This window comes from Stegodyphus dumicola, chromosome 7, assembly GCF_044657685.1.
Source record: "Stegodyphus dumicola isolate Sdum_Otavi_A_Nest chromosome 7, ASM4465768v1".
Lineage (NCBI taxonomy): Eukaryota > Metazoa > Arthropoda > Arachnida > Araneae > Eresidae > Stegodyphus > Stegodyphus dumicola.
In genome coordinates, this window is record NC_140774.1 from 185,954,757 (window position 1) to 185,968,341 (window position 13,585).

Genomic DNA, 13,585 nt, shown 5'->3' on the forward strand with positions numbered 1-13,585 from the left:
AACGAGTCTTTTATTCTGTTCTTACGTACAGATATCACGCAAAAACATCGTTAAATTGCATTCGATAGCAGTCAAAATGGATATTTTCGTTGAAATAGGCTGCCTGAAACTTTTCGCGATTACAATACTTCCTTTTTACTTCGTACAAGGAAGTAAAAAAGTATTTTGAACAAGTAACGAAATTTAACTTTAAGGCTGTGTTTGGTTCCTATATTTATATTTGATCAAGATTTATACTCGTTATGAAAAAAAAAAAAAAAAAAAAAAAAAAAAAAAATACAACACGTTTAACTGCCAGACGACAAAAATTGACAAGATATCTATTTAATTTCAAAATTTGCAATTTTTGATGTCATATCAATTTGCTTAATAGAATAATTCGAGGAAATAAGTTTAAATGAAGTGCAGTAAAAAGTGTGCATAATTTAACAAGCCGTACAAGGAAGTTATGTGGTGTCCATGTAAGATTTTTTTTAATGTTAAAAGCCTGCTGCCAATAATGAAAAAAAAAAAAAAAAATCTTAACATGAGCGTTTCGTACATCAATAATTTTTCGTACATCAGAACTGCTTGATAAACATTATTAAACTTCTCAAAGAAAAACTCTCTGAAGCGTTGTGTCGCCAATGAATATACGCTGTTGCCAACCGCGATGCGTAAGGTTTTTTATTTATCACTAATATTATAACAGTGCATAGTTCACTACAGAGTAAGCTGATAGTTTAAGTAATTTTACCTGGATTTTTTAATAATATTTTATTACAAATATTATTTTATATCGTGTCATAAATAAAATTAATTTCTAAAGCTTTGTAAAATCTTTAATTTACTTCTTGTGTCCGCTGTCTTCTACGAATGGAATAGTTTTGATAGAATTTTGTAGTAACAAACAGATTGGAAGCTTTTCTTATAAATAATTCTACTTTTAACTTTGTTCGAAAGGTAATAAATAATCTTTTTTTTTTTTTTAAATATTTTTTGTCAATGTCATTGTGCATTCAAAAAAGTACAAAAAAAATACACACAGCTTTCAAAATTGAAATTCTTTTTGCAATGGGTTTTGATGTTACTCAACAGTTTTATGAGCTGGCAAAATATCTGAATAATTTTCCACATGTTTTCTGTTCTTTATAGTTTTAAACGTTTGAAGGCTGTGTTAAACTCTTCTTTGAAATATTAGATTGTAAGCTGAAGTTTTCAAAATGCAATACATTTTTTTAATTTACCTTTAATTTATATAATTAGATAAATGTATTACATACTTGTTAGACAAAAATATCATTTAAGAATTCTGTTCAGTTATTAAAAACAGTTTGGATAATGTTGCTATATAACTATAAATATTTTAATGAGAACATGTATGTTCAAATGATAACAGTAAAAAATTTTAAGAAGTTGTACTTAATTTTAATTCTAATGTATTCATAAACTTGCTTTCCATAACAACATGAATACAAACATTAGTTTTGCAGTATAAATATTTATATTATATTTTATCCGCAGACATAAACTTTCACATGAAAATGTTCAGATACCCTATTTTAAGGCCAAGGAACTTTTAGGATCGCTGCTCAACGTTATTGATGGATTTTCTGCTAGATATGGTAAGATATTATAATGTAAATTTAAAATAATGTTGGACCTTTTTTAATTAAAAATGACAAATTCAAAATTAAAAGTGTTAAAACAATTTGTCAATTGACAGTCTCTGCCTGACAATTTTTAAGTTCATTTTTGTGCATAGTGTTATTTTAGCACATTGGCCATAATTTAACCTAACCGTTGTGGTTAATAGAGAAGCCATAAAAATGTTAAAACCCATTAAGTAACAAAAAAGCAAAAGAAATAAACATGGCTCAAATTATCATAAAATCTTTCTTTTGTAAGGTTTTAAGCTATTTCTGCGGTATTCTATGCTGTGATTATTGAATTAACCGAATTAGGAAGAGATAATATGTGAATTTTGTTTAAATTCTAGAAATTCTAAGACTAAATACTCCGAAAAAAATCTTTATTTTTATTTTAAATTTATTATAACTAATATGGACAACGGAGAATATTTACTTGTTATGCATTTTTTACATAATAAAATCGCAAAGAATTTAACAGTAGCCGCAAAGGTTTAAAAAAAGAAAAAGAAACAAACAAAATTAGCTGATTAAATCATATAATTTAGTGAAATAAATATTAAAATATACATGCTGCTTTATTACAAAATAAAAGACATTTTTTCTTTAAACGAAGGAAAGCTGTTATTTTATTTCAAAAAAGAAGCAAAAAACGTCCAAATCTATCTATCTTTCCTAATATTGCTTAAAGCGAAAATTTTTCTAAAATGTAAAAAAATAAGAATTATATACTTCCGATATGTTTATTGATTGTCAGAAACATAATTTTGTAATTTAAACTAGCTTTGCTCATTCTTGTTAATGGAACCAGTAATAGTCAATTTTTGTTTTCTATAGTACTTTGATTTTATTCTATCTGACAAATTTACTTTCGCCGTTTTTGGGTTTCGATTTTGGATTCTACAAGTTCTCAAGTACAGTTTAGGCGAACGTTTTCTCGCAACTTTTGACTTGTGACAAAATAATTCAACGTGTAATTTTACGAGTTATAATTTAATGCGTAAGAGGAATCGGATACTATAACAGCTTGCAGTCTTAGATGGCTTAGTGGAAAGACGAAAAGATGGCGCTAACAACAATGAATTTTGAAGAAGTCCCAATCTTTATTTTCACGCATATAAAACCATCTTAGTAGATATTTATCCAATCATAATGAAATGCGCGCGAATACATGCAGTCTCGAACACAAGTAATAAGGCACCATTAGCTCAGGAAATTCTCCGCTATTTTTCCAAGGCCAACCTTTCTTTATAATTTGGATTAAAGCCCATGTTAGTTAAAAGGGAAATGAGACGTTGACTTATTTGCCAGGCGGTAGAAAAGGGAAAAAGCACCGTGAAAATAAGCATTATCTGGCTAGCTTCGCACCTGAAGTTAAAGCTGCAAAATACACTCATGTCCCTAAATTAAGAATAATGCAAAATCAGGCAAAGGAAGAGTTGGAAGCAAAACAAATTTGACTTATTTGTAAAGCTTATTTATTAAACAAAAGGTAAAGAGCAAAAAACGATGCTATATGTTTCATATTATTAAAAAAATTAACGATTTTTTCTCCCTGGAGCAAATTACAAAAAAAACCTATTTACAAAAAACCAATATTGCATGGTTGGTATGATTCTTAATACATTGTATGTCTCCCAGACGATGCAATACAGTCCGTACAACGCCTAGGCATGCTGAGTATCAAATTATCGATCTGATCTTGGGGGATATTAATACCACTCAAAAGGCAATGCTCTCCGAAGTTCCGGTAGATATGGAGAAGGAGGTTGACGGGCTGCAACTCGTCGGCCAACCATGTCCCACACGTGCTCTACTGGATTCAAGTCCGGTGAGAATGCTGGCCAGTCCATACGGGTGGTATCCTCCGATTGAAGGCATTCGCTTACGATGTTTGCACGGTGGGGATGGGCATTGTCATCCATAAACACAAATTGTGCGCCCATGGCGCCCCGAAACAAACATACATGTTGTTCCAGAATGACGTCCCGATAGATTTGGCTTGTCATGGGTCCAATTTAAACATGAAGGTCAGTTTGGAACCCAGAATAATTCCACCCCAAACGAGCACTCCTGCACCACCGTAACGGTGTCGTTCAATGATGTTTTCTTGGTAGTAACGGGACCTGGAGCTCTCCATGTGAAAGTCCGGCGAGAATCAGACTGCAAGATAAACCTGGACTCGTCGGAAAACATCACACAAGCCCACTGTTGCGGTGTCCATAATGCATGCTCTCTGCTCCAGGCTAACCGCAGGCGACAGTGAGTTGCTGTAAGTGGAACGCATCTGACAGGTCTACGAGCATATAGACCAATCTGCCCTAAGCGTCTGTACACGGTCTGCCTTGAAATTGTCGTACCAGTGGCTGAAGAGAGCTAACGAGACAGGTCTGAGACTGTGCTCTGCCTGTTTCTTTTGGCAGTAACTGCCAAATACCGGTCCTCAATCGGCATTGTAACTCTGGGGCGACCTGTGCTGTAACGTCTACTCACATCACCATCATCTTGGAATCGTCGCCAAAGCCTGGAAATGACACTCTGGGCAATTCCAAGCTCGTCTGATTCTTCCAGTTGGGTACGCCCACATTCCAGACGGCCGATAATTCTACCACGTAAAAAATCATCCAAATGCGTCCTTTGTGTCATAACTATTCGGTTATTGCACTGAAATGCTTATAAAGCGGCTGCGAACAATTTTACTTCTTTGCCTGTATTCCTTATATATCACTCTCTTACACTATCGTCATTGTGACGTACCATCAGTGTCATCTGGTTACTTCCTGAAATCTGCATATGATTCTTGAAGATGTGTGTAGTGATTTTACAGGTCATATATTTATTTTAGAGTTCGATTTCCGCGTTACTCCGAATTATCGTTAATTTATGGACATGATTGTACAACAAAATAATCTTGGCAGAAATGATGGGACGCTGCTGAAACTGAGAGAAGAGTTTACAATCTCTTTCCCCAAAGTAGACTCTTCTCCGATTCATGTTAGCAGACAGATCGCTTGGTTTATCACAGAGTACGACCCCTCTCCCACAGCGCAAAGTGCATATAGAGAAAGGGATCACCTTGAACATTATCTATTTTCATTCCCGTTAACAGAATCATTTCATCTAAAGAAGTCGAATTCAGAAGGGAATCTATTCCCATTCCTAAGATATGCAGTCAAGAATAAGCACTTAAAGTACAAATTTGAGAAGATAATTGACTTCATGAAAGTCAAGAGCTTTGCAGTGAAAATTAGTTGCAAAGAAATGCTTGAGCAAAACAGTGAAAATTAGTCGCAAAGAAATGTTTGAAATGCTGTTGCTGAAGCAAGGAAATGCTTCAGCAACAACAGCGAAGCAAAGCAATTAAATGCAAATTCAATGTATGCGTGTGCAATTATTGTGTAAAGCAGTAAGCACCGCTAACAATATGAAACAGGACAAAGAATACTCATAAGTAATGTCAGGGACTAATATGCACTTACTTAGAGTAAGCAATAAGGTGGCTCCTATACTTATGCATAACATAACTATATCTGCTCAATGACTTAGAGAACATACCAAGATAATAATAATTTGTGCCAATAATTTTCTCCTGTATTTAACCAGTAAAAGTAAATCGTAATTTACTAAAAAGGAAGTTGTTGGTGAAGTGAATGACAAAAGCAAGTCGAGTATTAAACACGACGTGTTCGTTGGGATCAGACGCATTAACACACCAAAACGGAAAATTATTGAGACAACTAGTATGGAAGTAGCAACAGCATTTAGTACATGTTTTACAATGAACTACTACGCCAGTATCCGAAAATCAAATTTACTATTGCACTAATTTTAACACATGTCAGTATATTGTTACGTTATTTTCTTCCTTCACGTTCGTACTGGGTTCGTAGATTTGGAGTGAATAACGACGACACTTGATGAAGTATCGAAACACAGTTTATTAGTCAGTATTGTCAGGACAGCTCCAAAACACGTTTCACAGTCGTCTATGAAATACTATAAACACGCTGGAACAATCAGCGACACAGCCTTCACACTGTCAGGCAATAACGGTGGAGACAAGCTTCCTGCAAAGCACCCGACTCTGTTTTCCGGAGTACAGCTCTCGACTCTGCTTGGTCGTTCTCGGAACTCCAGTACTCTCGAGACTCTCCACGCTACAACTCGCGATGCACTCGACGACACACGAGCACAGCTCCCGACTCTCGGTTCAGTTGTTTCCGGAGCTCAACACGCTCTCTCGACGATGCACTAACCGCGATGCTCTACAAGACTCTTTCGGTGCACTCGATGACCCACTCGGCACTCGCTTGGCCGGCTGTCAACGCGATCGCTTCCGCAGAGATTGACTCGCTGGACGAGACACACTCACTCGATGAGAGACGCACACTGAATGAGTGCGGACCAGCAGGGTTTATATAGCTTTCGGCTTGTTTTCGAGAACATTCTGGGTTAAACCGGTAAGAATTCGTTCCAGAAGGTTCTCCCTCCGTCCATGGCATATCGCCAAATTTTCTGACACCAGTTGTTGCGTTATTTCTTCTGACACCAGTTCGTACGGGTTTCGTGTGGATTTGGAGTCCACGCTACAACTCGCGATGCAGTCGACGACACACAGAGCACGGCTCCTGACTCTTCAGTTCAGTCGTTCCCGGAGCTCAACACGCTCTCTCGACAATGCACTAACAGACTCCCTCGATGCACTCGACGACCCACTTGGCACTCGTTGCCTGGCTGTCAACTCGATCGACTCTGCAGGGATTGACTTGCTAGACGAGACACACTCACTCTCGATGAGAGATACATTATCTCGCACTCTAAGACGAGGCTCTCTCGACGAGGCACACTCACCCGATGATACTCACCCGATGAGAGACACACACACTAACTGACTGCGAACCAGCAGGATTTATATAGCTTTCGGCTTGTGTTCGGAAACATTCTGGGCTAAACCGGTAAGAACTCGTTCCAGAAGGTTCTCCAACCGTCCATGCTCTAGGGTCAATTTTGTCACCGAATGGGCGATTTCTCGCAAAATGTGGCAACCCTGCCTTCCCTTGCCATTTTATGGTAACCCTAAAACTGCTTTGCAGTTAAGTCATCTTATTGCGCCTGTACATTTTGTAACAATATAATTTTTAACATCTACAATCATGCATTTCATACCTAGAAAAATTTCAATGCCTTATGATTTGCTAATTGTTTCTGGTATAAACACTTTTTATATTATTTGTTAAAAAGTCATGCTTAAAGATATAGTTTCGATATACAGCATTTTAATATAAAACTGACACAGGTGAAGGACTTTCCGAAAATGGAATGGTGAATTGCGAGAAGTACTTTCCTGAAGCACACGGAGAATGGACAAAAAGATTATTTCCTTATCACACGAATCTTGATCAAGGAGTCCTAAGTGCACAAATTCCCCAGAAATCTATTGAAGAGGGACAGCAGCGACTCCGAGCGAATGGCTATCCATTTCCATATCTATACCCGCCTATAATCACGGAGCCGCCGCCTACATTTCGACCCATTAGGCCCTTTCAGATACTTTATCCACCACCACAGGTTCCGTACATTAGACATGGTCATCATCAAATGCGATTCCAGTATGGTTCAGTTTACTCTCAGGGTCTTGGAGCAGCTTACCATCCTAGCAGCTCTATTGGACAATCAATACAGGTCGCAAACTGTCAAGCAACGCAACAAGTGAGTGTTTTTTTTTTATTGTCCAATAAATTTAATTTTGCCGTTAGAAAAGTGTATAGTTCCCAGGCTTTGGATCCGTGACTTCAAATAACATTATACTACCGGGCATTTATCATCAGTTCAACCTAATAATTTCACGAAATGTGAACTTTTGTCTTCCATTCGCCTTAGCAAATCTCGAGTACTGCTATTCAAGCTAAGATTTTTCACTCATAACTGTAATTGCTTAACATATTGATTGATTTAGAAACAATAAATGTATTCCTTAATAAATTATATCTTTATTTTTGAATGTCATATGTAATTGATATTATTTATAATAGATTTGATTGCTGTAATTTATAATATATCTCACAAATAATTCTTAATGACTATTTGTACTATTACTGTAATTCATAAAAGCTGTTTCTAACACCACATATTACACTTTTCAATGCAAAATAATCATTTGTGCGCCACTTAACCATTTTTTATCGTTTGTAACATCAAGTAAGCTAAATTCAAATTCTAATAATATTATTTTCCCTCAACATATTGTAGCGTGCGTACGAGCTCTTAATAGATGCAAGTTGGATAAAAAGTTAATAAAATTTATTCTTATGACAAGAAATATAACAAAATGCTGGAATTTTCCTCAGAGGTATTCATACAGGTGTTCACACGGTGGTGTGGCTGCAGCGGACGTGGTCAGAGCGAACACAAACGATTTCGTGGTCAGAACGGACACTACGAAACTCATCGTGGTTAGAGAGGACACATTTTTTTCCCCCAAGAACAGATAAAGGGTGCAGATAAATATGTAAATAAATATTTTTAAAAATCTTAAATATAATTTAAACAGTATTTTAAGTGGCAAATCTCTTTCAAGTGGGATAACTTTTTTTTTTTTAACCGAAGTTTTCTGTTTTCGTATTCGATTATCGAATTACAAGGCACTGGAATTACTCTTGGCACTGTAGTATGTCGGTATTTTAGTGACGAAATCATAACCTTTCTGATATAATTCTGAAAGTTCTTGAAATATCTTGGGAACGGGAACTGACGTTTCTTCTCGTACTCTTTTTCTGCAAGTCTCTAACTTCCTTTTAACTTCCATCTCAGTAATGTTGGGCACGCAGGAATGTTCAGTTTTCTTCAGTACTTCGTTCTGAAAATTTGTCTTTACATTTCCTTTACAACAAGGATGTCAAACTCGCGGCCCACAACAAATATTTTTGCGGCCCGGCCAATATATCGGCAAATAATAATATATAATAATAAAATAACATATCGATGAAGAAAAAAATGAAATGTTTACTGCTAAGTAATTAACGATAATTTATTCAGTGTTGTTAGATTACTCACAGCGAGCTGACACACACACTACTTAAATTACAAATGCGTGTGAGTAGCTTGCGTTCAGCTACCTTCGGCTTTTGGGGGGACACGTGCACTCAGAACTTGTACGCATCCCCCGATAGCCGAATGTGGCCGAACTCATGGTCTCAGTTTTCCAATCATAGTTTTGTACGATATATTGGTGCATGCACTTTGCTTTATTATTAATTATTACTTAAGTCATATTGTTACGGATTTCATAGTTAAAATCCAGATATTTATAGATGTTTCCAGTATATTCGAGAAATTAATTATAAAGCTTATAAAAGCCGAAAACAAACAACTCATCTCAGTAGTAGCTGTAGTTCTAGCGAACTGTTTCTTTACTTAATGCTGTGATTGATATGTAGCGATTTCGCTGTGAGATAGAATTAGTTTCTCTGTTTTGAATTGATTTTTGCTAAACGTTTGACATTTTGTGATATTGTCAGAATATTTTTGAAGAAATATTTCAGCATTTTGATTTATCTCTTGTGGAAAGAATAAATTTTTGTTAGCTTTTTAACGTTAACCGTGTTTATTCCAGCACTTTGTATTCAGTATGTCTATATCAAAACCAAGTGGTAGTAAAATTAAACGAAAACTCGCTGACGAACATAGAATATTCCAAGTAAAATGGGAATTAGAATATTTTTGCTGTGAAATAAAAGATAAAATAATCTGCTTGATATGTAATAATACTATTAATGTACTATTAATAATACTATTAATTCTTCGATTTTCTCCATAAGTATTCAGTACCCAGCCATATGCAAATGGAGGTGATCGATATTCAATGCAACTCAAATTTGAAAGCAAAATTCATTGAAGTGGGCGTGCCTGAATTTTACAAATATTTACCAGCCAGGTTTGAAAATACTCGAAAATTCGCATATGAAATTATTTCCATGTTTGATAGCACTTATCGGTGCGAGCAGTTATTTTCAGTCATGAAAGGTGATAAGTCTCCTATTAGAAACCGTATTAATGATGCTCACCTTGGGTCAGCGTTGAAAGTTATCACTGCAAACAAAATTTCTCCCGAAATAGGAAAGATAATAGCAGAGAAGAGATGTCAAGTATCAGGACGTAAACATTAAATTTTTCTTGTTCTTTTCTATATAAATATATATATATAAGTTTATTATTGTATTATTCGAAATAAATCTACGTTTCTATGAATATTGATTTTTTTGGGGGGCCCGGCCTAAAGTTAAACCTTGTTTGTTTGGCCCAAGTGTACCTATGAGTTTGACATCCCTGCTTTACAACGATCTGTCTTACATACCCAGCTCATTCCTAATTTATATTTTCGGTGTAAACGGCATGGCTAATCATCTACAACTAAATATCCTTTTCCTTTATTTGTAGAGAGTAATTTTGTTGAAATGGCTATAGGTTCCATCACAGACTTTTTCGAGGCTATAAAACAACATACACACTTCATAAGGATAAAACATCCACTGAAAAACCTTTACTCTTAAAATATCGGCTTATCTCTACAGCAGGTGCAAAGCTCGAAAGTACATAATAGGTGACATGTGACTAATTAGGTAAACAATAAAATAGGTGCAAAAATGTCCGCTCTAACCCACCCAGTTACCCTCACGTGTCCGCTGTAGCCACTGTCCGCTCCAACCACGTCCGCTCTGACCACGTAACCGTTCACACTATCGGGCAGTAATAATCAGTAGTTATCCTTCAAACCCCTAAAACTTTAAATAGACAGCAATCCACAGCAGAGAAAGCTAATCCGATCAAGAATAACAACAGCAGCTACCTAAACAACTAAGCTGAGACTTCTCTCTCCGGCTTTTTAAAGCTTTCAGTCGGTCGCAAGAGAGTTCTAGTAATTTCTTTGCTTCTCGAGATTTCTGGAAACCCACTAGAGGATGGAATTACGGTTACAGCTAACACAGTAGTCAATTACAATTATTAAATTTCAATACAGATAATCAATGAGATACATTCCGATGACTTCATTGATCACGTGACTTATTTTTACCTTTTGTAAACAAACAATGCAGATGACCTCAGATATCACGTGACTTATGTACAGCTAATGCAAACAAGCAAGATCATTCTTCCTCTTTTTCTCTTGCGGAATGTATCTCATTATTCAAATTCAATACAAATAAAAGACATATCCATTTATTCAATACTAAATGCACGTGTTCTTATATTTTTACTTTCTTGTCGTAGCTTTCTCTTAATATCTATCACGCGCTGCACTTCACGGGGAAATAAAACAATTTTAAATATAATTCTACTAAAATTAGCTATCTAAATACAAAATTCGTGAAAATATGATTTTGAGGTTAAAAAAACCTCATTCTACTAGGCCGATTGACGAAATTCAGCTTGCGATTTTCATGTCTCTAAAGCGTAACTTAGGATACGTATTAGATTTATATATACATCGTTGTTCTAATATTTCATTATTTTCATTAATTTGTTTATGTTAGTTATGCAAAATATGCACCTAATACAAATCCGAAGTCCTTTATCTGATGTTAAACCTGCAGTCTATGTTCAAATACATAATAATAATTATGGGCATCCAAGTACATTATACGAGGGTAAGTTGAAAAATAAGTTCCCCTGTCGACTGTGGTCAGAGTTGTGTATGAAAGTCAAAAAATAGAATGAGACATTAAAGATATGACATATGATATGACCTTTATTTTATTATTCTCGTACGAGTACGTTGAGACATTTGTCACATAGCTTGATAAGCTTCAAAAAGTCCTCCAAGAAATATTCACGCTTTGCATATGGAAGAAGCGTTGAACGACTATGGGCGAAAGGCGACACAGCAGGAAAACGCGCAAGTCACCGATACAATATTGGGTAGAGGTCGCTGCAAATCAAGCAGATGGCGCTGTTGCAGTGCCTGCGCAAAGCGGAGACCAGCCTCTCATTTGAGCCCCGGTAGGTATGGAGAGAAGGTGCGTGAAGTGAGAGCGGTTATCCGCTATGAATGGGCACGTGGAGTATCAGGAACAGAAATTCATAACCGCCTCGTGGAAGTCTATGGGCCAGGTGTGATGTCGAAGCAAATGGTGCGGAGATGGTGTCGCACATTCAGTGATGGACGTCAGCAAGTGGAGGACATACCGAGAGCTGGACGGACGCGCACGGCCACTACAGATGCAAATGTCAGGAAGGTGGATGACATGATTAGAGCGAACCGGCGTATCACCATCGATGAAGTAGCCGAAGAACTTGGAATCTCACATCAGCGAGCTCAAAACATCATCCACGACATTCTTCGATACAGAAAAGTGTCAGCACGATGGGTGCTCCGACAATTGACCTCGACACACAAGGAACAACGCATGGGGGTCAGCCTGGAACACCTCGTGCGTTACCATGAAAATGGCAATGACTTCCTGTTTCGGATTGTGACGGGGGATGAAACGTGGGTCCACCATTTCACGCCAGAATCGAAGGCCGCATCTATGGACTATCTAGTGGAAACATCCGTCATCGCCTGTCCGAAAGAAGTTCAAGACAACTCCCTCTGCAGGTAAAGTGCTCCTCACAGTTTTCTGGGACGCCCAAGGAGTTTTGTTGCTGGACTTTTTGGAGGTTGGAACCATCAATGCTACGCGCTACTGTGACACCCTGTCGAAACTGAAAGAGGCGATTCGGAAAAAGCGGCCTGGCCTTCTCACATCTGGCGTTCCGCTGTTGGATGACAATGCCAGACCACATTCGGCGACGGCAACGCAACCATATTGCAACTCTTGGTTGGGAGCGCCTACACCATCCGCCATACAGTCCTGATCTCGCACCAAGCGACTTCCATCTGTTTCCGGCTTTGAAGAAAAATCTCGGGGGAAGGCGCTTTGGAAGCAATACTGAAGTGAAACAAGCCGTTCAACGCTTCTTCCATATGCAAAGCCCTGATTTTTTCCTGGAGGGCTTTTTGAAGCTTATCAAGCGATATGACAAATGTCTCAATGTACTTGGTACCTATGTGGAAAAATAAAGGTATGCCATATCTTTAATGTCTCATTCTATTTTTTGACTTTCATACACAACTCTAACCACAGTCGACAGGGGAAATTTATTTTTCAACTTACCCTCGTAATTATTGCATCTGGAAGTTATGTCATTGGAGTATCTTTTCTTTCATAAAAGAACAAAAAGAATTATGCACGAATGAAGTTTATTTTAATTAAAATGACTCTATTCACAGCCATTTACAATACGTTCTATGCGAAATTAATCAATTAAATTTCTTACACATACTATTCAGATTACAGAGGGAACAGTGGGAAAGGTTTCTGCTGATAGTGAAACTTTTTCTCACTTGATGGATTTTTCCACATGACTGTTTTGTAAATTGTAAAGTAGTAAACTTATATAATCAAATGCCAAGAATAAACGGTGAAAGACCCTTCATAGTACCATCTTGCAAGAACTCGTGATACCAAAAAAGACTGCAGAGTTTTAATAAGAGAAGGTCTTCGTAAAAGTATGGTGTTTTGAGTTAATTTATAAATAAATGTTACCTTTTCTACTCGATCATCCGGTTAATTGCAAATCATTTAAACTGACGCACTTTTAAAATAAAGATTGCGAACACTTCTTCAAATGCAACATCCATTAAGTTCGAAGAGACCAAAGTCTCTGTTTCGAAGATTTTTCGCTTCTTAGGATTACTTCATTACTACAAACTATCAATTCACTAGAGTAACTCTAAGAGACTTTCAGACGACTCATCGTCCTCCCGTCAGCCTTTTAACTGCAAATATCACAACCAAATCATTTATAAATTCGTGGAACTGATGGTTACACAAACTAAAAGAAACTAAACAGAACTAACAGATACTAAAACTACGCTTTCTTGCAGTTAATCAAAGTATACGCTAAATTTAAATCTA

General features: G+C 36.8%; 1 protein-coding gene across 1 annotated transcript in view; it reads left to right on the forward strand.

Annotated features, from left to right (window-relative positions):
* Positions 1–13,585, forward strand: part of LOC118203263 (uncharacterized) — a 60,663-nt gene that overhangs the window by 40,611 nt on the left and 6,467 nt on the right. The window contains exons 6-7 of the mRNA XM_085819793.1: positions 1,504–1,604; positions 6,925–7,337. Of these exons, the coding sequence (XP_085675919.1) occupies positions 1,504–1,604; positions 6,925–7,337 (514 nt within the window). The remainder of the gene's footprint in view (positions 1–1,503; positions 1,605–6,924; positions 7,338–13,585) is intronic.